Source organism: Anarhichas minor, unplaced genomic scaffold (assembly GCF_050575085.1).
Source record: "Anarhichas minor isolate MPS153535 unplaced genomic scaffold, ASM5057508v1 ptg000136l, whole genome shotgun sequence".
Lineage (NCBI taxonomy): Eukaryota > Metazoa > Chordata > Actinopteri > Perciformes > Anarhichadidae > Anarhichas > Anarhichas minor.
Genome location: NW_027466582.1, coordinates 5,798,412 through 5,821,333, shown reverse-complemented (window position 1 = coordinate 5,821,333; position 22,922 = coordinate 5,798,412). Strand labels below are relative to the sequence as shown.

The following is a 22,922-nucleotide window of genomic DNA, read 5'->3' as shown; positions in this document are numbered from 1 at the left end:
CCAACAAACCCTTGGGCTTGATGTGTGTATGCGTACGTGTGTGTGTGTGTGTGTGTGTGTGTGTGTGTGTGTGTGTGTGTGTGTGTGTGTGTGTGTTATTGAGCTTTTAAAAGATACTGTATGCTTGAAATTAAAAAAATACCTACTTTTACAATTACGTTAACCAGTCATTTAACAGACTGTGGTTTCACACACACACACACACACACACACACACAGTTCCTAAATTGATGTCTCCGTCCAGCATTGTTTCTAAGTCTCATTCACTGCTGACTGCTGCCATATGGTTACTGTACACTCACTGAACCACATCTGCTGTGTGTTACCACACACACACACACACACACATCTCTCCAATGCACCCATACCTCAAACTTGTGTGGCCTATACAAGGTACCCACACACGCACACACACACTCACACATGCATACAGTAGCGTTTAACTCACCATCTGTTCGTTGAGGTCCTGTGAGGCCTCCATGGGTTTCTTGGGTTTTGATCCGCCACACGCTTGAAGGGGCAAAAAATGAGAAAATAAAATAGTCAATAGATATGAAATGAAAGAACTCACTTTTTTTCTATTTACCTTTGCACAGGTTTAAGCATCACCTGAACTAACTTTGTTTTCCAGGGATGTTGCTTGAACATTTGCTCGGGAGGGTTTGATTGCCAAATTGAATCACTTACACTCACACTGTGGATGAAACCACGCACCATCCTGCATTAATTTCTTTCTTTTTTTTATATCTATGTGCATCTGTCGGTTAGACCCTCTGTCAGTGTGTTTATGTGTGAGCAACAGGAGACTAAAGGAGGGAAGCGGCAGCAGTAACTTCAGCATATCATCTTCAGCCGAGGGTGAAGTGGAGAGATAATTGCAGAAGTAAATATCAACAATGAAAATTGAGAAGTGTAAATGATACGGCTGGTTGGCTGGCTCTGGACCACAGTCACAGTGGCTGGCGAGCACGCGAAGACAGTGAGTGACCCTATTAATACTAGACAGGAGACAGGTTGGCGCAGGAGTCCGGAGCGACGCAGAGGCTGAGGTGATTGTCGACAACCTAAGTGAGATTAGATGTTGCGATGAGAAAAAAAAAGAAGACATTCTGTCCTTGTTTTTTTTGCCACTGTCATGCAGAGGGTGACGCTGCAACAAAAGGTCGGCCGAAAGAATGGAAAACAATGCCATCCTCCCAAAAGAACGGCACAAAATGGCTCCCCTGCAATATTGTGTAAAAATGTGACAGTTGAACAAAAAGAGTAGGCGGTGAGGACACGCACTCACACACAAACACAAAAGTCCTTCCCCGTCATTAGATCTGCTGTTCCCAGCAAGTGTGTGGTAAGGAGAACAATTCCATTTGCCCCATGAAAAAGTTTTTAAGCATTTGCTCTATTTCACTTCAAATTAAATGAATATTTTTCTACACCTGCACTTTGAGCCATGTGTCAAGAGCAAGTGGCAAATGTCCTTTTCTGCACAGTGTTATCGTGTCATACAGTGTGTTCAGCTAAGTGAAGTAGGGCATTTATCAGAGTATATGTGTGCACGGTGAGTATGCATGGACACATATGACTGCGTGCTCTTCTCCAAAGGCTGGTCAGTAGTTGAAATGTCAATTATATCTAAAATGTGTCTCAAAATAACAAATAAGAACATTTAAACATTAAACTTTTTTTCCCACTTTGTTCTGTGTGTGTTTGTGTGTGTGTGTGTGTGTGTGCGTGCGTGCGTGCGTGCGTGCGTGCGTGCGTGTGTGTGTGTGTGTGTATGTGTGTGCACTGTGGAGTTTTCTGGCTCACTCCTTTAAACTAACTGGCATCCTTTTAATTTTTCATAGGGTTCAGCTCCTCCTCGCCTGAAACCGAAGACAATAATGCGTCTCTCAGGTGAATTGATTTGTGCCCAAGCCACCCTCCCTCCCTCTCCCTCCCTCTCCCCCCTCTCCCTCTCTCTCCCTCTCTCTCCCCCTCTCACCTTTGTGGAGGGCAGAATCAGCCTTCTATCTGTTTGCTTTTCACTCTCCTCTTCACAATATGTTCTTCTTTAGTGAGGATGCAGTGGGCAGTAAACACACACAAAGTCGAGTAGAGTAAAATAAGTATTTTAAAAATATATATGTATGAATTGATGCTTTTAATATTCTTAAATGTCTTGTGACCAACTGGTTTGCCCACCTCTTAGGCCATGTGTCTGCCTCAGTAGTTACCTGACACTGCACTGGGAATCAATAATGCCTGCCATTTCCTTCAGCGGCCCAGAAGAGAGAATTAGATTTCTCACTATGGCCATTGACAGCGACATAACACATATGGGACGGCGGAGGATTAGAAAGTGGACTACACGGCCACGCTGCGGTAATTTCACGCTATAAAAGCCGAAGAGAGGAGAATGTAGAACAAACCGCAGACTGCTGCTGGCTGGAGAGGTTGCAGTGAAAGGTCACATATTCACTTCCACTCCAGCTTGATTGACTGAACTATCGTTTTTACGCACAGATCGATTTTTTTTTTTTTGGCGACACTTTTAAAAAACGCCGTTGAAGAAATGTTTTGTATTCTTCCGACGAAAGATACAGACACGCTTGTTCTCTCTGTATACTCTCTATTTGCATCACCAGTTCTTTAATAAGTAACAGACACACACACACATGTATACATTCCAAAAAAAAAATCAGGACAAAAATCGAATAGAAATTTTGGGAAATTACCTTGTAAGAGTGTTTTCCATATTAGTGGCACAAAATGATGAATAGGGTTTTGATTAAATGTAATATTAAATGTAATACGTTTTGCAACCCTCAAAGCTTCAGGACTAAATCCTGCGAAACCGCTTTTCAATGTCTCAGATAAATATTCTGCCCGAGTAAAATACAGATAAAGAATGACAAAAAGAAACGCGTAAACATTTTGAAATAAAAAAGGGCAGAAATGTACAGGGATACAAAAAAATAGTCCCTCATAAACTGAAAATGAAATCTTTACAATTTTTTTAATTTATAGGGCAGAAAACGTCAATCCCCAGCACGTTATATTTTCCTCATCATAATGGAAAACCGGCCTTTTCAAATTAAGAGCGTCTTATTTTGAATTCTCAAACTGTTATTCAATTCAAATGAAAAAGGCAATACTTTGATTTCAACCTCTATGTGTACAGAATTTTATCATGTCACCAAATCTCCACACACCAAATCCAGTCCATCCATCTCTCTTGCGCATTAATGCGCATTGGTTAAATATGAGTCCTTAATGTGAAATTGAATCTGTATGGATTACGGTGCTGTAGATCCGATTTGGAGTCGGCGCGTAACTTGTTATGTTGTTAGGGGCAGGCCAATAGCCAGCGGCCATTCAAGTCCTGAGAGCTCGGCCATGGTATAAGATTCCCATTTCCTACATATCAAATATAAACACAAACTCCACGTGGGATGAGAGGAGAGATGGGGAGAAAAGTCGTGGACACACAGAGGGATGCTGGCAGACCACTGACGGGAAACAAAATATTTCCATGTGTGATGGAATCTGGATTCAAAACTGTAGAAACCACATTGACCTGCAGTCCAAGATCATTATGGCAAATAACCACCAGAATAAAGCTCATTTTATTTTAACAAATAATTTAAAACATCAGAAAAGTTTCATCACCAGTTTTACAGGGGTATGGGGTATTATTATTAATTAAACCCAAATTAAATACTGTTAAATTATGTTTGTGGCAATCTATAAAAAGTCTTTACCTGAAAATGAATATGAATAAAAAACATTTAAGTGGTTTTAAGTGCCGAGATCCCGAGGCCAACTGACGAACTGAGTCGTAAGAAAATTGGACACCAAATGAAATATTATAGTCATCATTCACAGACGTATTAATAGCTGAGTAATTGCCGTAAATACATTCATGAAATTGTCATACTTATCAATTGAATTAAAATTAATTGAATTAAATTCATTGTTGAGTGACAAATACTTTTAACTAAAGTACAATTTGAATAAGAATCATGACTTGATGCTTCGTTTATTATCTAAGATTGCATGCAATTAATCAGCCTGAATCAATGTCAATAACTATGACAGTTATCGAGTTATCGTCCGCGGACTGCAGCCACCTGAACTGTCACTGACCTCATATCTGTCAGAGTAAAACAACAGACCCGTAACTGTCCGTAAATAAAGAAACAGAGTCAGCATACCTGTGTTAATATTGCTATCGTCCCAGCAAGAAGCTCCCAGATTTCCTTCACTTCTTGGAAACGCTCATAATCAAATGTAGTGAGATCTCCGCACAGCTCTCCCTGCTGTTCGCAGGCTGTCACTGACTGGATCAAAACACTTCAGCCACTGCTGGCCATCACCCGCAGGAGTCCCCCAAAAAACGAGCCCGAGGAGTTAATCAGACTCGATTAAACTAATTTACAAACTTAAGCCGGAGTCCCGGGTCTCGGTTTCGGTGACCGGACCGCTCGCCTCTGCGGGAAACACCATTGTTTTCAGTCCGCGTCCAAGTTTGAGCACCAGGCTGTTCAGAAGCATTAGGCTCAACTTCATTATTTGAAAACCGTCTCGCTGCGCATGCGCTCAGCTGCCATGCGGACACAGTCGGGCAACTATCCAAAGGACTAATGGGGTTCAGAGGGGAGGGCTGGGGGGGGGGGGGGGGGGGGGGGGGGGGATACCAAAATTACATTCTTATTAATAGTTTGGCCCAAATGACGTGCTCGCAGTTTTATTTATCCCATCAGAGCAAAAACAACATGCACACACTGACCAGCTTATCTATCTATCTATCTATCTATCTATCTATCTATCTATCTATCTATCTATCTATCTATCTATCTATCTATCTATCTATCTATCTATCTATCTATCTATCTATCTGTCTATCTGTCTATCTATCTATCTATCTGTCTGTCTGTCTGTCTATCTATATCTAACTGTATCTAACTATCTGTTTATATATATATAGGATAAAACAAAAATTAAAGAACTCATTACACGTTCAGTATAAGACAAGACTGGACCCCGAGGGACGGAACTAGTGCATCACCCCAACAACAGACAACAAAGTTATATGTTGAACTAAAATACATTTCACATGCAGTTGGAAGATTTTTGGATTAGAAATGTATTGGTAAATTGAAAAAAAAAAGGCTCCATGCATTGTGCAAAACGTCTTTCAAATAATTTGTTTAAGTTTTGGAAGATATAATTAAAGATGCTTGTGCTTAGCTGTGTATTTTCTTTTAGCTCTACCAAAAGAAGACGAGTTCCCTAATGAACAACAGGATACTTACATGAAGTCTGGTCAAATGTAAGAATCAGTAAGACTTTGTAATTTGGGTGCACTGACCCTTCAACACAGCGGACACTCTTTACATGTCTACTGTACTGTGGAGGATGCAGACATATGCAGCTTCTCATTTAAAACCATGACTTGAAACAGGCCCCTGAAAGAGAGCCATTTGAAAATGTACATATCAGAGCAGACATGACAGCAAAAGTACAGAGTCAAACCGACATGCAGAGGAAAAACATGATGCTGGTTCAATCTGTTTACATTAGAATAAAGAAAATGCAGTACAACCGTGCCAATAAGAGCCAGAAGACATGCTGGGTGAACAAAACAAAGTAACAAACATGGCTCAAATAAATTGTGTGAGAGTAAAGTCAGACAGCGCTGTTCCACAGTGGTCCCGGAAAGATGACAGGTTTGGCCACAGAGTGTAGTTTATTTTGAAAAATGAAATGTTTGTTATGGCTTATGGATTCTGTGACTGTTGGATCCCGCTGGCCTCGGATCAGCGCTCTTTTGCCATGCTGTCATATATTTGGGATGATGATGTCAACAGCGTCTCTGACAGATCCCTGATTGTTGGTTTCGACATCTTGCACACACACACACACACACACACACACACACACACACACACACACACACACACACACACACGCAAGCAAATGCATCTTAGACTCTTCCTCCTGCTGTTGTGTCCGTCACATGCATACAAATGCAATTTGTTTATATGATTTAAATGGCTTCTTGGTAATATTATGTGGAATGAAAAGAGCCAACGTTTCCCTGGCACCAAACACACAATCACTGCAAAAAAAGAGCTCTGCTCTTTGTGGCCTTGGCTGACACATCGGCTGGCAGACCCAGAAAGAGAAAGCTGCCGACATACTGGCAGAGCAAAAATGAAAAATCCAGGGATCAGAGGAAAAAAGGAGGCTGTGATATACATTTTCTTACTTTCTCTCTCCATTTGTCTGTTTAATTGGTAGCTGGAGATTATCCCAGCTGCAGGAAAACATGGATGCAGTATTGATGTCATACATGCATTAGCGGCCTCTATCTCATCAGTTATTGGGAACAAGACGATTCAGGGAGCTGAATCAAACAACAAAATAAGTAATTTATCCCTGCCCTCTAGACGGACACATGGAAGAGTTTTCTGACCTGACACCTCTAGGACAGCATCACATGTCTGTGCCTTCCAAAAGCAACACAAGTTAAAAAGTAAAAGAGTTTTATGATGTGGCAGCACTGTGTTTAAGGTTTGGTTAAGGTACAAAACTCACTTGGTTAAGGGAGACATTGTGGTTTGGGTTGAAATGAGTACTTTGTAAAGGTTGAGAGAATTTTTGGTTTGGATGACAATGACTTCACTATTTCATTCAGGTTAGCTTTGTTGCCGTGGTTACAATGATAAACATATGGTCAAGGTTCGGGATCGATTGAGGTCATGCTTGGAAAAACAAACCAACACTGACTGTTGGGTGGAAACGGGAATGAATAGTGGTGTAAAAGTTTCTCTGGAAGAGGACGAGTTCGTGCAGCGATAAAGACACGTCCCTCTCTGGCTTCCCACCACATTGGAAGTACGTTTTTCTTGCTTTCGGGTGTGATAATAAAAGTTAATCGAGCAGTATAAGATGTACAACTTAAAGATGATGAAATTATTTTATAAAAATCAGGGTGTTACGTAAGCAGTAAAATTATCCACTAAAACGACACTTTCAACTGCTGCTCTGTGTTCCTAAATAGAACGTGGGAATGTTTAATCAGTTCAAGTACAACAAGACCAGCTTTCATGAAACATTAAAAGTAGTCTTTGGGTATAGAAGGCGACAAAAGACAGGGTATCGGTTCCTCCCAAACAACGATATGATGCCATGCGTATGTGGGCATGACATCACACGGTGACTGACGTGTGTGTGTGTGTGTTTTGGCACTTCATTGGGAGGGTCAAATTCAAACCTTTGGCATGGCCTGTGGACAGGCACTGGCATGGCAAACTGGCAACTCTAAGAGAGAGAGAGAGAGAATAACAATTACTGTATTCATTGTCGCTGAGACAGTCTTCATCAAACCAGTCAGGTAAAACGGCCCTTGATGCTTGTCTGGAATTGTTCCATAAAGTTAAATGATGTTAAAATGAACTTATTTTTGTATTTTTGTATCTTTTATTTCACCAGGAATATTTGGAGTTGGTTTATTCGTAGGGCTGCAGATGTCTGCAAGTTCCGCGACTCATTGGGCCTCATTGCACGAACATTGCACATGCACGGACAGACGACCGAAGCCGCTGCTCTGGTAACGTTTCATGCAAATGCCCCAACCAACCAATAAGCGTCACCAGTGCACCTAAAAGGATATGATCCCTCACTGGCTTCCCACCCCATTGAAAGCAATGTTTTCTTGCTGTTCAGTGCAGACGGTAACATGCCGAAAATAATCTGAAAATGATTGTGCAACAAAAATATGTGACAAATAAACTTAATGGGCATTGTTATGACGGGAAGGTTTGGGGAATTTCCAGCACAGTTTACTTTCCGTCACACTATCAGTTGGTTTCTAGTCCTGTTTGACTTCTACCCGCTGTGCCGACCCCCTCTCCTTCCGGCAGCAGACTCAGGCCTGAACCTTGCTGCTCAGTGATTGACACATTCTGGCAGAATAAATTAAAACCTCAAGCTGTGACAGATCCCGAAATAGCAGGAAGCTGACGCTGACCTAAAGTCTCTAGTGCCACATGTCAGCAAGCTTAAAAAACTTGGCAGAACATTCTGCACAAAGGAAGCATGTGCAGGTGTTTGTGCGTTTCTGGTGCGTAAATACTGTACGTCAACAAGCGCTAATCCACGTTGATGCTTTACCTACACTTGCAGTGTCAGCAATTAATCCTACAGGTGGTCTTAAACTGAATCCATCTGCCGCAGTTTCACTGCTTTTTATTAAATCTTGCGGAAATCATTTTCAACTAGTTCGATTAAACTGAAACCACTTTGGAATTTGAAGGCAGTGGCAGATGGATCTATTTCTTCAGCCAGCTGTTCTCTGGAGGGTGACTCTGGGGTGGGGGGCTAAGCCCCAAGATGTTTAGTGGCGTAGGACTGCGGGTCCCTTTGCCAAGTCACAGAGCTCCTGGTTCTTGCCAAGCAGGGGGTGGGTGAGAGAAAATGCCATTTAGCTGGCTGGTATTTATAGATATGTTAAGAACTTGTGCTCAGGCCGGGCCGAGGTGCTGACGACGTAAAACGAGAGGACGCTTCCAGAAGTCGAGTGTCAGGGCACACAGATAAAAATACCCGGTGAAAGATGGGCCTGGTCATTAGTGGCGCAGTCTGGCATGTGACATGGCAGCATTTCAGAGGTGATTTACGATTATTACTACAGCTAACCTATACCTCTCCCTTTCCTGCCCCCACCCTCCATCCCAAATTGGTTTGCCAAATGGAATGGTGCATGGGGTTTATTTCAGGGGCGCAGTGCACAGAATTTTAGACTTTGGCAAAGTGCCACAGTTGGGTTTCATATTTTATCACATTATCAAAAGAAACACAAAAGCAGTGTTTAAATAATCTATCCTGTTAATTAAGATGGCGGTGCACAAGTCGAATGCATGCTACATTACTACTCATGTTTCTGACCTAGACGCAGGTGCAAGGTTTATTTTTATGACCATGTTAAAACAGCGCTGATTTGCATATGACATGACTTACTATTGGATATATATATATATATATATATATATATATATATATATATATATATATATATATATATATATATAATTCTGCATTAAAATGATGTGAGAGATAGAGAGGGAGGAATAATGAGCTCATTGCAGAACGCTGCCTTGCTTAATTGGCGGAGCGAGCTGCCACAGGGAGGAACAAAGGAAACATTTAACACATCGTAAATTCCTGTAACGTCCTGCCGAGGAGCTGCCGCTCTAGTTACACTTGCAACTTTTTTTTTCGCTGACTGTCCGGCAACAGAAAGAGTCAAACATGATATATTAGTAAAAGACAGCTAAAGCAACATACTAATTAGGCTTTTCCTCCATGTTTTAGGTTTCTTTATGGCCTCCCGTCATCATTGCAAAATATTTGTTTATTCTTCAGAAACATATAAAATAAGATGGGCAGACAGTGGATTTCAGTCTCAGGTGCTTCCAACCGTCATGTGGCAGGAAAAGTTCTTTCGATTTCAAATGAAGACGTTTAACATTTAAAAGCTTGACATACGCTTTAACAAAAAGATGTCTGGCATTAACACGCAAAGCCTTTCAGACATAATCAGAGCTATTTATCACATAAAGAACATGACTGATGTTTTCTTCTCCTCATCTGAAGTAGTGTGTATTGAATACCGAGCCCAGATTTAGACTTGTATAGTGTTTCTCAGACAGGAAAGCTGTGCAGCTGAATGCTGTTAACGCACACCAATGCAGCACTTCTCTCCAAGAGTCTGCAGAGAAGTGCTACAATGTCTCGCTGAATTCCTTCCCGGTCTTTTTTGTCCCTCATGGCAAATGATGGAGCATATGCTTTACTCGCCGAGATGGTGATCAAGTGTGTGAGAGCAGTTGAGGGAAGAGATGGAAAGAGGGAGGGAGAGAGAGAGAGAGAGTGTGATTTTGTCCCACATTTAGCTTCCTAGGAGACTCCTCACTCGAGTGGAAGCGTGATACAGTACAGTACGTCCCACATAGATGTGTACACCGTGTGTCTGTGTGTGAACACAACAAGTACTGCATGTGTGTGGGTTTTTCTTTGGGGGGTTTCGTGGGGGTATCAGGCCAAGGAAATTAGTTTACCATCAGCTGTCCTCTGGCTTTCATTCGGTCCCTGCCGCTGTCCAGTATTTCTTCCAGCTCCCTCCACCTAATGGCGGCTCAGGGCGGTTTTACTGCACCACCCTCGGGAGGCTACTGTGGCCAGATCCAGAACATTTGGCTTTATGTGGATTGAATGTTTTATGGTTATGGACATAATATTTAAGTATAGGAACAGTCTCGCATGAATCCACCCCCGCACCCCTATCCTCAGCCCTAATAATAATTACACCAGCATATGAAAGGTAAGTGGGAAAAGTCTGTAGGAGAGCACAAAGTTATGTAACTGCTCATACTGTTCAGCAGCGGTGGAATGTAACTAAGTAGATTTACTCAAGTACTGTACTTAAATATAAATAGAAGTATCTTACATGAGTATCTTTTTATACTTCTTCTCTACTACATTTCAGAGGGAAATATTGTAGCCTATAGGTTTTCTTTCATTGCAATTATTTGGCAGTTTTAGTTACTTTATAAATTAAGACATAATATCTGAAAAGGTACAGTTGAAACCACTGGTCAATTAATCAATGGGTGGAAATTGTATTGGCACCTATTTTATTGATTGCTGTCATTTTTCATGCAAAAGCATTTCATGGTTCCATTTTCACAAATGTGAGGATTTGCTGCTCTTCTTTTTTATTATTTTGATTCATTTTTACAAAAAGATTGAGGTTTGGACTGTTGGTTGGACAAAACAAACATTATGAAGGGCTTTGGACTTGGCAATTGGGACGGCATTTCTACCAATTTCCCAAATTTTTAAAAACCCAACAAACCATCCATTAATGGAAGAAATCATCAGCAGATTAATCCATAATTAAAATAATCATTAGTTACAGATATTAAATAGTTAAGATTGACCTACAGCAGTAAAAATCCATAATTTCCATCAATGCATGAGTAATACAAATCTGATGGCATTTTTATGAATTGGATACTTTTACTTTATATACTTTAAGTACTTTTTACTGAGTATTTTTACAGTATAGTATTAATACTTTTACTTATAGGATCTGAATACTCAAGTAGGACAAAAATGTAACTGTGTGTGTGGATTTATTAAGTCTTCTCCTTAAAGTTTGTATGACAAAGGGAGAGAGAGAGAGAGAGAGAGAGAGAGAGAGAGAGAGACAGACAGAGAGAGACAGAGAGAGAGATCAGCTGATCACATGGTGTGCTGTCGTGTTAAAACAGTTAGCCTTTGATAGCTGTTGCTGCAGTGGTCAGGGGTCAAATCATGTGTGATTTTTACTGCTGTGAGTTCAATGTGTGCAGCTTATGTGTGCATATGAGATAAAGAGAGAGAGAGAGAAAGAGGGAGAGAACTGCCATTATAAATTGATATTAGCTGATACAGCTGATATTATGTCCTGCAACTAAAAATAGCCTTGCACTCAATGCTGTGTCTTCAAGATTGTAAACTGAACTTGTTAACGGTTCACCGTGCATTGTCTGATGTTATTGCCACCATCTACTCCCACCACTGAGTATTGATGAGGTATTTTATAAATGTTGAATACCAGCTAAGATCCAAGTGTTTCACAGGAATTCTTTATAAAATTGGGTCCCGTTTAGGGAAAAATACCAGCTGGATGCAGGTTTTTTTCGCATGTGGTCATAAAGACATATGTATCTATGTATGTACCTATCTACTGAAACAAAGACACCCTCTCCACACCTGTGGAATCCTGGGAAACCTGATATATTTTATAATCATTTAAAAAGTCTTCAACCCTAGATCTCACATGTTTTGTGAAGTTCTTATTTTAGATTAAATGATGTTATGTTATATATATTATCACAATTGATAGAAGTCATTTTTCACCAAAGTCGGAGCAGTGTATTACTCATTAGATGATCACACCTACACAAAGAGTGACCTTCATCTGATCTGTCTTGCCGTTTCTAGCTTAATGTTACTCTTCTCTCTTCTTCATCACCCGGATGAGGGTGTTTCTAACGTGCAAAGGACGGAACTGCAAGAGATTTTTCAAAAAAGAAAAAAAACTTTAACTCCTCCTATTTTGCAAAGAAGTCAGGAAGAAGAGTCAGGAGGTTAGCGCCTAAAACCACTTCTGTATTTGAAAACAAAACAAATGAGGAAGGCAATCTAGTAAGTAGGACGCGTTTTATGCAACAAGGGGTTTATGAGTGTGTTTTTTTAAGTACTTGGACCTAAAAGTAGCGAACCTGAGCACTGGCCGAGCAAATACGAGTGAATCTGTGAAAGCGAAAGTAGTCTTGACAGCAACGTGAGACATCAACAGAATGGCTGCTAACGCGTCATCGTCAGAAATGGATTATACCTGCCCTGTGTGCTACGATATATTTAAGGATCCTGTTGTCTTGCTGTGCGGTCACAGCTTCTGTAAGCACTGTCTTCAGGAGTGGTGGAGACAGAGTGGACACCAGAAGTGCCCGGTCTGTAAGCAAATGTTTGTAATGACTCAGCCTCCACGTAATCTGTCACTGAGAGACGTTTGTGAGGCCTTGAGGCAAGAGAAGACTCAGAGAGCTAACTCAAGATCTACGGAGATCTGCAGACTGCATAGAGAGAAACTCAAGCTCTTCTGTCAGGACGATCGACAGCTCATCTGTGTGATTTGTAGGGATGCACATAAACACAAGAAACACAATATCGTCCCCATCGACGAAGCAGTGGAAGCCTGTAAGGTCAGCAGATATGTATAGTTTAATGAAAACAGCCGAGAAATGTCTTCAGTAGTTTTCATAATTCTTTATATTGCACAATGCAGGCAAATGTGTTGCTAATCCACATTTAATTTATACACCTTTAATTTCTATAGGCCCCACTCAGGGTTACGATGATACATTTAAAAACCAAACTGGGGAAATTTAAAACACAAAAATCCAAGTGTGATAAAATTGCCGGCCACATCAAGGTAAGTCTCGGACATTATGGTTATATCGGCAAAAAGCAACATGTGCTACCTTCATAAAAACAATGTGTTTCTCCTCCTCAGCTGCAGGCTCAGCAGACTGAGAGGACAATCAAAGAGGAGTTTCAGAAGCTCTACCAGTTCCTGCAGGCAGAGGAGGCTGCTAGGATGGATGCAGTGAGGAAGGAGGCAAAGTTCAAGAGTGGAGCAATGGACATCAGGATTGTGAATTTGACTGCAGAGATCTCCTCCCTCACAGACAAAATCAAAGCCATAGAGACTGAGATGAAAGCTGCGGACATTTCATTTATGATGGTACTGGTTACCTGCGTTAATTCATATTAATCTAAATATTGAATATTTTAAGAAATGTATGGTATTGATTTGTTATCCTGTTTTCTCTTTATTTGACAGAATATCAAATCCACCATTGTGCGGTAAGTTGTTTCCTGAACACTATCTATCAAAGTACAGCTGAGTGACAGTCAGGGCTGATGGGAGGTAAAGACATTATGTGGGAATGATGCACTCTGCCACTGACATGTCAAATTACTAGAGAGGTCACTAATGATTTAGCCAGAGAAGATGCACCAAATAAAAAGACAACCAATGTGGGGTATTTCAAAATATTTGACTGGTATTTGGTGGCTGCTTAATATTCCTTCAGATCCCAATGCAACCTACCAGACCCAGAGACTCCATCAGGAGCCCTGATCGATGAGGCCAAACATGTGGGGAACCTGCTGTTCACAGTCTGGAAGAAGATGAAGGACATAATCCAATACAGTAAGAAGTGTTTCTGCCATATGTTTACATTTGAATCTGCAGTATCATGTACAGGTGACCAATGAACCTTATCACCAAATAAACACCAGGCTGTTCTCTAAATACACAGTAATGCCTTAAGTTAAACTTTTACCTTTTATTGTAATAAACATCTGACTAAATGTTCCCTTTTGTTTCTATATTTTCTCTGAAGCTCCTGTAACTCTGGACCCCAACACTGGCAGCTCGCTATTGATCATATCAGAACACATGACCCGTTCAACAAACAGCGACAAGGAGCAGCCGCTTCCTGAAAACCCAGAAAGGCTGCGCAAGGATGTCGTTCTTGGCTCTGAAGGCTTTAGCTCTGGAAAACACAGCTGGGACGTGGAGGTGGGGGGTTATTGGACAGTTGGTGTTGCTGCTAGAATCGAGGGTTCAACCTCTGTAGAGGTCTGGGGCATCTACAGGTGTGTTTGTACTGATTCGCTCTGTGAACTTTATCAAAAGAATGATATAAAAATTGGATCTAAACATTCATTTCCCAAAAAAGTCAGCGTGCAGCTCGATTATGACCAAGGAATAATATCATTTTTTGATCTCGACAGGAAAACACTCGTACACACCATCAAATACACTTTCACAGAAACGGTATTTCCGTATTTCAGTGAGAATGCAAAACTCCTTCCAGCTGAATTTTCAGTGAAGATAAGAAAACCCAGATAAACATTCAGCATTACTGCAGAGGACTAACAACAAGATGAGGCCTCATTTTGGGACCTTAAGCGTTAACAATATGACTCTGATTTCAGTAAACTAATAAACTTGGTCTATCTCTGTATCTTTTTCACATGTCATGTCGTTCACCAAAGAAATGTGAACAGTAGTTGTTATCAATCATCACAGATGGTTCCAATTTGGTTTAGTCCGCCTTAAAGGGGCACTGCAGTGATTTTATCAGGCGGCAACTGCACATTTTATAAAATAAAGCCAATGCAGAAGTGTTTTAATCTGGCATTCTCTCTACTGGACAGCAGGGGCGGCTCCTCTGGTAGGTTAACCCATACTAGGGACTAAAGGCGAATGCAACAGACTATTAGAGTTGAATCATGTAAATATGTTATCAGATTAAGACAATATTCCTGTTTTCAATATGTTTCCCTGTTGTGGGGGAGTTCTTCCTTATCTGAACTGAGGGTGTAAGCTTCATTTACAGATTTTCTTTTTTTTTTTAGGTAAAATCTGTGATTTGAAGCTATATAAACAAAATTTAGCTTGTACGTGCTTCAATGTCAGATAAAATGTATATCAAGTCAAATGTATTTCAAGTAATTACTTCAAGAGCTCTTATGTACATGCCAGCTGTTGGGCAATGAATAAAATAGTCAAACTTAGCTCTACAGCATCTGGTCTGGTGCAATTGCCGATCATGCAGGGTGTCTACAGTAACGTGGCTCTTTTGATTGTTCTTAAGAAAAAGCCTTGATGTTGAAAAAACAAACAAATAAACAGATATGCAGCTCTCAGCCAGTCTCAACGTCGTCATTACGGATCTCCAGAGCATGCACGCATAGCAGAGAGATGAATCATTCTCTCTCTCTCTCTCTTATATTATTTTGATTCATTTTTACAAAAATATTGAGGTTTGGACTGTTGGTTGGACAAAAGAAATATTATGAAGGACTTTGGATTTAAGGTTGACCTACAGCAGTAAAAATCCATAATTTCCATCAATGCATGAGTAATACAAATCTGATGGCATTTTTATGAATTGGATACTTTTACTTTATATACTTTAAGTGCTTTTTACTGAGTATTTTTACAGTATAGTATTAATACTTTTACTTATGATCTGAATACTCAAGTAGGACAAATATGTAACTGTGTGGATTTATTAAGTCTTCTCCTTTAAAGTCTGTATGACAAAGAGAGACAGAGAGAGCGATCAGCTGATCACATGGTGTGCTGTCGTGTTAAAACAGTTAGCCTTTGATAGCTGTTGCTGCAGTGGTCAGGGGTCAAATCATGTGTGATTTTTACTGCTGTGAGTTCAATGTGTGCAGCTTATGTGTGCATATGAGATAAAGAGAGAGAGAGAAAGAGGGAGAGAACTGCCATTATAAATTATAAAATGTGAGTGTTTTGTACATGTGAGCAAATCTCTTTGCATTAGTTATCACCCCAGAAACAGCTGATATTAGGTCCTGCAACTAAAAATAGCCTTGCACTCAATGCTGTGTCTTCAAGATTGTAAACTGAACTTGTTAACGGTTCACCGTGCATTGTCTGATGTTATTGCCACCATCTACTCCCACCACTGAGTATTGATGAGGTATCTTGTAAATGTTGAATACCAGCTAAGATCCAAGTGTTTCACAGGAATTCTTTATAAAATTGGGTCCCGTTTAGGGAAAAATACCAGCTGCATGCAGGTTTTTTTCGCATGTGGTCATAAAGACATATGTATCTATGTATGTACCTATCTACTGAAAGAAAGACACCCTCTCCACACCTGTGGAATCCTGGGAAACCTGATATATTTTTGGGAATCATTTTAGAATCATTTAAAAAGTCTTGAACCCTTGAACCCTAGATCTCACATGTTTTGTGAAGTTTGAGTTCTTATTTTAGATTAAATGATGTTATGTTATATATATTATCACAATTGATAGAAGTCATTTTTCACCAAAGTCGGAGCAGTGTATTACTCATTAGATGATCACACCTACACAAAGAGTGACCTTCATCTGATCTGTCTTGCCGTTTCTAGCTTAATGTTACTCTTCTCTCTTCTTCATCACCCGGATGAGGGTGTTTCTAACGTGCAAAGGACGGAACTGCAAGAGATTTTTCAAAAAAGAAAAAAAACTTTAACTCCTATTTTGCAAAGAAGTCAGGAAGAAGAGTCAGGAGGTTAGCGCCTAAAACCACTTCTGTATTTGAAAACAAAACAAATGAGGAAGGCAATCTAGTAAGTAGGACGCGTTTTATGCAACAAGGGGTTTATGAGTGTTTTTTTTTTTAAAGTACTTGGACCTAAAAGTAGCGAACCTGAGCACTGGCCGAGCAAATACCAGTGAATCTGTGAAAGCGAAAGTAGTCTGACAGCCACATGAGACATCGACAGAATGGCTGCTAACGCATCTCTGTCAGAAAAGGATTATACCTGCCCTGTGTGCTGCGATATATTTAAGGATCCTGTTGTCTTGCTGTGCGGTCACAGCTTCTGTAAGCACTGTCTTCAGGAGTGGTGGAGACAGAGTGGACACCAGACGTGCCCGGTCTGTAAGCAGATGTTTGTAATGACTCGGCCTACACCTAATCTGTCACTGAGAGACCTTTCTGAGGCCTTGAGGCGGGAGAAGACTCAGAGAGCTAACTCAAGATCTACGGAGATCTGCAGACTGCATGGAGAGAAACTCAAGCTCTTCTGTCAGGACGATCGACAGCTCATCTGTGTGATTTGTAGGGATGCACAAAAACACAAGAAACACAACATCGTCCCCATCGACGAAGCAGTGGAAGCCTGGAAGGTCAGCAGATATGTATAGTTTAATGAAAACAGCCGATACATGTCTTGGCTTTGGTAGTTTTCATAATTCTTTATATTGCACAATGCAGGCAAATGTGTTGCTAATCCACATTTAATTTATACACCTTTAATTTCTATAGGCCACACTCAAGCTTAAGATGATGCATTTAAAAACCAAACTGGGGAAATTTAAAGCACAAAAATCCAAGTGTGATAAAATTGCCGGCCACATCAAGGTAAGTCTCGGACATTATGGTTATATCGGCAAAAAGCAACATGTGCTACCTTCATAAAAACAATGTGTTTCTCCTCCTCAGCTGCAGGCTCAGCAGACTGAGAGGACAATCAAAGAGGAGTTTCAGAAGCTCTACCAGTTCCTGCAGGCAGAGGAGGCTGCTAGGATGGATGCAGTGAGGAAGGAGGCAAAGTTCAAGAGTGGAGCAATGGACATCAGGATTGTGAATTTGACTGCAGAGATCTCCTCCCTCACAGACAAAATCAAAGCCATAGAGACTAAGATGAAAGCTGAGGACATTTCATTTATGATGGTACTGGTTACCTGCGTTAATTCATATTCTAATCTAAATATTGAATATTTAAAGAAATGTAAATGTATTGATGTATTATCCTGTTTTCTCTTTATTTGACAGAATATCAAATCCACCATGGAGCGGTAAGTTGTTTCCTGAACACTATCTATCAAAGTACAGCTGAGTGACAGTCAGGGCTGATGGGAGGTAAAGACATTATGTGGGAATGATGCACTCTGCCACTCACATGTCAAATTACTAGAGAGGTCACAAATGATTTAGCCAGAGAAGATGCACCAAATAAAAAGACAACCAATGTGGGGTATTTCAAAATATTTGACTGGTATTTGGTGGCTGCCTAATATTCCTTCAGATCCCAATGCAACCTACCAGACCCAGAGACTCCATCAGGAGCCCTGATCGATGAGGCCAAACATGTGGGGAACCTGCTGTTCACAGTCTGGAAGAAGATGAAGGACATAATCCAATACAGTAAGAAGTGTTTCTGCCATATGTTTACATTTGAATCTGCAGTATCATGTACAGGTGACCAATGAAATGTATCACCAAATAAACACCAGGCTGTTCTCTAAATACACAGTAATGCCTTAAGTTAAACTTTTACCTTTTATTGTAATAAACATCTGACTAAATGTTCCCTTTTGTTTCTATATTTTCTCTGAAGCTCCTGTAACTCTGGACCCCAACACTGGCCACCCAATATTGATCATATCAGAACACATGACCCGTTCAACAAAAAGCGGCAAGATGCAGCCGCTTCCTGAAAACCCAGAAAGGCTGCGCGGCCTTGACGTTCTTGGCTCTGAAGGCTTTAGCTCTGGAAAACACAGCTGGGACGTGAAGGTGTGGGGTTATTGGAGAGTTGGTGTTGCTACTAGAACCAAGGATCCAACCTCTGTAGAGGTCTGGGGCATCTACAAGTGTGTTTCTCCTGATTTGCTCCGTGAACTTTATCAAAAGAATGATATGAAAATTGTATCTAAACATTCATTTCCCAAAAAAGTCAGCGTGCAGCTCGATTATGACCAAGGAATAATATCATTTTTTGATCTCGACAGGAAAACACTCGTACACACCATCAAATACACTTTCACAGAAACGGTATTTCCGTATTTTGGTCGGAATGCAAAACTCCTTCCAGCTGAATTTTCAGTGAGGATAAGAAAACCCAGATAAACATTCAGCATTACTGCAGAGGACTAACAACAAGATGAGGCCTTATTTTGGGACCGTAAGCGTTAACAATATGACTCTGATTTCAGTATAGCTGGGTGAACTTGGTCTATCTCTGTATCTTTTTCACATGTCATGTCGTTGACCAAAGAAATGTGAACAGTAGTTGTTATCAATCATCACAGATGGTTTTCCTGGTTCCAATTTGGTTTAGTCTGCCTTAAAGGGGCACTGCAGTGATTTTATCAGATGTCAACCCCACATTTTGTAAAATAAAGCCAATGCAGAAGTGTTTTAATCTGGCATTCCCTCTACTGGACAGCAGGGGCGGCTCCTCTGGTAGGTTAACCCATACTAGGGACTAAAGGCGAATGCAACAGACTATTAGAGTTGAATCATGTTATCAGATTAAGACAATATTCCTGTTTTCAATATGTTTCCCTGTTGTGGGGGAGTTCTTCCTTATCTGAACTGAGGGTGTAAGCTTCATTTACAGATTTTCTTTTTTTTTTTTAGGTAAAATCTGTGATTTGAAGCTATATAAACAAAACTTAGCTTGTACGTGCTTCAATGTCAGATAAAATGTATATCAAGTCAAATGTATTTCAAGTAATTACTTCAAGAGCTCTTATGTACATGCCAGCTGTTGGGCAATGAATAAAATAGTCAAACTTAGCTCTACAGCATCTGGTCTGGTGCAATTGCCGATCATGCAGGGTGTCTACAGTAACGTGGCTCTTTTGATTGTTCTTAAGAAAAAGCCTTGATGTTGAAAAAACAAACAAATAAACAGATATGCAGCTCTCAGCCAGTCTCAACGTCGTCATTACGGATCTCCAGAGCATGCACGCATAGCAGAGAGATGAATCATTGTCTCTCTCTGACACACTCACACACATGAGTCTGAATCCCCACACTGATACTGAATCTCAATGGTATTACAGCTGGAATGCCTGCTATGTTTTTTCAACTAATGAAAGAATGAAGAAAAACAAACAGAGGGGCCAAATTAAAAGAGAAAAAAAAGGATTGAGAGAAGAAAACACACTGAGGTAAAAGAGGAAATAGAGAGAGAAAAGAACAAAAGAGTGTCTCGTCCACTTTGTATTCCTCTGCATGTTTTACATGATCAGTGTTTCTGAGTCTCTTCTCTCAGCTAATGAAGGTTGGAGATCAAGAGCTGACTGACACAACATTTTCCCCAATTACCTAAGATGAATTTCATTCGAATTAGAAAAAACTAGAAGAGAAAGAGTGTCAGCCGGAGTGATTACTCATCCGTGAATTTAATCAGGCAAAGTGTACTTTTCAAGTTTTAATTTCAGTATTGGACACGTAGATGTTTTCATACTTTTATTCCAAATTGAATTCAAGACTGGGGGGGAATTTGGCGACTTGGCATCAATCCATCATTTTATAAGTAGGCATCTTCATAGGGTTCAATTTTCTGTCAGATTTCACATTTCGAATAAAAAATTAGCATTTTTATTTTTTTAAATACTTTTCTCTCTACAAATCATCATTCCTGTATAAACCATTACTCCAGTTCAAAGGAATGGCAGCAAACCAGCGTAGCCAACTTTTTTCTTTCTTTCTCAAAATCCCATTTGAACGATCAATCATTCGATGTTTACCAGAGAGCACCAGAGGAGCCACTGAGCAGAATACGTCAGATGTTATTTTACTGGAAGTCCCGTTTTTCTCCTAATCAGATGAAATAAACACATTAATCTGGGGGATTTCAAAGTGCTGGCCATTGTTTTTGTAACCGGGTGGAAAGTACTTTTGTCCCAAAACATTATGAAGAGAATCTATCACATTTAACAACAGTGATTTTAACTAAACTAAAAGGCAAATCAAAGGTATTTGTGTGTGTGTGTGTGTGTACTGTATGTGAGGGTTCTACTTATAAATCATACGTGTGAGAGATAAAGACGATGAAAAAGAATGAAACGGGATGATGGAGAGATCCAAGGCGGCCCATCTCCTGGTGATCAGAGGGACAACATGGCTCTGAACTGGGGCCAAAACAGTAAGCAGATATCAAGTTAAGAGACAAATGGAAAGAATACAAGAGAGACAGAGAGATGTGTCAAAGGCCTGAAGGTTTGAGACAGAAGACACTCAGCACTCAGTAACTATTTCATTTGACTTGGCTTTTGAGGAGAAGACAGAGAGTGTGTGTGTGTGTGTGTGTGTATGTGTATGTGTCTGTGTGTGTTGAGGAAAGATTCGCAAATATAGATGGCGGACCGGAGAGAGAATAACTGTGTTACACAATGCTGAAGCAAGCATAAAATGTAATCAAATATGAGCAAGACATGCCGTACGAGGACGCCACAATTACTGTCTAAATTAATGCAGTGTATAATGCAAAGTATAGATTCAAGAACACACACATGGAAACTCACGTGTGCACTTTTATGTGGATGTTTTTCCATCTGCTCCTTGTTTTCAGGTCCCTATTGGTCAGTTTTTGCTCATGTTTTTGTGGTCTGGATATCTTCAAGAAAAAGCCTCCAAGTATATGATGTTGTCATTTCTCTCTCTCTCTCTCTCTCGAAGGGTTTATTGTTTTGTTTGGCATTTATGTTTCATTTGGAGGCAATCATTGAAGAATTTGAGCAGCACGTGTCCTCAGCAATCATAATCATGAAATCCCTACCGGTCTCACACACACACACACACCAGACACACACGCACGCTTGGCCTGATTACTACTGGGTCTGGTCTGTACAATGTTATAGATACAGATTGAATGTGTCAGTCAGGACCTCACAGGAGGATATCGGGAGAGACGGTAAAGGACGGAAGGAAGGAAGGAAGGAAGGAGGAAAGGAAGCAAGGAAAAGGAAGTTTGGTTTTTAGTAATGAATGAAGTGCAAGGTTGAAATTTGAGTAAAAGGAGGCTGGATTTCAAAAACACAGGTCTGACAGTTAAGATCCTATTCTTGTGTTCTACAAAATATCTCTACATAACAAAGTGCTTTGTTAAAGCTCCATCTCCCTCTCTCTAACACACACACACACACACACACACACACTTGCATTGGCCAGCATAGATGGTCAAGTGCTGTGATAAAGTGCTGTCTAGTGTTCTCTCACTCTCTAAGCCCCCCGAGAGTAGATCAATACTCACTCAGCATCAAGTTACTGCTAATGTCTTCATGTTTTTAACCAGGCAGTGTGTGTGTGTGTGTGTGTGTGTGTGTGTGTGTGTGTGTGTGTGTCTGTCCCTGGTGTGACCCAAGTTATAATTATCATTAAATGTCAATGAAGGCGATAGGAAGAGCTAGACTGCAGATAAGTCCCAAAGCCCTGACTCACAGCGCCTCCTAAGGACCTTCCTTAGAAATTGCAGCCTCAGTAAAGGATGCATTTACTTCTGTGAGAGATAAGAAGGTGAATCATGCCATGTGGCAATGACCTTATGTGTGTGAATCACTACCTTTTGATTTGCAACGTCAATGAGAAGAAGGCCTTTACCTCATATATCCACCTCATCCATTACCAGCCTCCATTCAGCTACTGTTTCACGTCCACAATTATGTTGCTGAGTCATACAGGATAGTTAACACATCAATAATATATGTATGTCTTGCTGAATCAACAGGTATACATTAACTTGAATAGATACTCTAGATAGCGATCAGTGTGATTAGCGGTTCGTAGGAGTTAAAGGAACATTTTATTTAAACCTAATTATTTTCATAGTTTTGGTCATTTCTATCCGCTATGACAACATTGTGCTCACAAAAGTAAATGCAGAGATCTGAGAGCAATAAGTAAGTTTGTCTGACAATCCGTCAGGTTTTAAACAAACCAATGGTTTAGCCCAATTCATTAAAAAACTCTGGATAGTTGAAGACAAAACTGA

General features: G+C 40.4%; 2 protein-coding genes across 3 annotated transcripts; both read left to right on the top strand.

The window, feature by feature from the left end:
- Window positions 1–12,135: 12,135 nt before the first annotated feature.
- On the top strand, window positions 12,136–15,315 carry LOC142942139 (zinc-binding protein A33-like). Of its 2 annotated transcripts, XM_076084347.1 has the most exons (6): window positions 12,136–12,797; window positions 12,932–13,027; window positions 13,109–13,339; window positions 13,439–13,461; window positions 13,692–13,810; window positions 14,004–15,315. In XM_076084347.1, exons 1-6 carry the CDS (start codon window positions 12,393–12,395, stop codon window positions 14,513–14,515), a joined length of 1,386 nt encoding a protein of 461 aa, XP_075940462.1. In that variant the 5' UTR covers window positions 12,136–12,392; the 3' UTR covers window positions 14,516–15,315. The 2 variants fall into 2 exon arrangements, with proteins under 2 accessions (XP_075940462.1, XP_075940463.1); XM_076084348.1 differs by lacking the exon at window positions 12,932–13,027.
- A 1,355-nt stretch (window positions 15,316–16,670) lies between these two features.
- On the top strand, window positions 16,671–19,852 carry LOC142942273 (zinc-binding protein A33-like). The gene is made up of 6 exons (XM_076084538.1): window positions 16,671–17,322; window positions 17,462–17,557; window positions 17,639–17,869; window positions 17,972–17,994; window positions 18,225–18,343; window positions 18,537–19,852. Exons 1-6 carry the CDS (start codon window positions 16,918–16,920, stop codon window positions 19,046–19,048), a joined length of 1,386 nt encoding a protein of 461 aa, XP_075940653.1. The 5' UTR covers window positions 16,671–16,917; the 3' UTR covers window positions 19,049–19,852.
- The last annotated feature ends 3,070 nt before the right edge of the window (window positions 19,853–22,922 follow it).

Coding starts and splice junctions, on each gene's coding strand:
- LOC142942273 (XM_076084538.1), top strand. CDS start 16,918: ATGGCTGCTAACGCATCTCTGTCAGAAAAGGATTATACCTGCCCTGTG. Junction 17,870..17,971: donor AGGACATTTCATTTATGATG/GTACTGGTTACC, acceptor TTTATTTGACAG/AATATCAAATCCACCATGGA. Junction 17,995..18,224: donor ATCAAATCCACCATGGAGCG/GTAAGTTGTTTC, acceptor ATATTCCTTCAG/ATCCCAATGCAACCTACCAG.
- LOC142942139 (XM_076084347.1), top strand. CDS start 12,393: ATGGCTGCTAACGCGTCATCGTCAGAAATGGATTATACCTGCCCTGTG. Junction 12,798..12,931: donor AAGCAGTGGAAGCCTGTAAG/GTCAGCAGATAT, acceptor TAATTTCTATAG/GCCCCACTCAGGGTTACGAT. Junction 13,811..14,003: donor GAAGGACATAATCCAATACA/GTAAGAAGTGTT, acceptor TTTTCTCTGAAG/CTCCTGTAACTCTGGACCCC.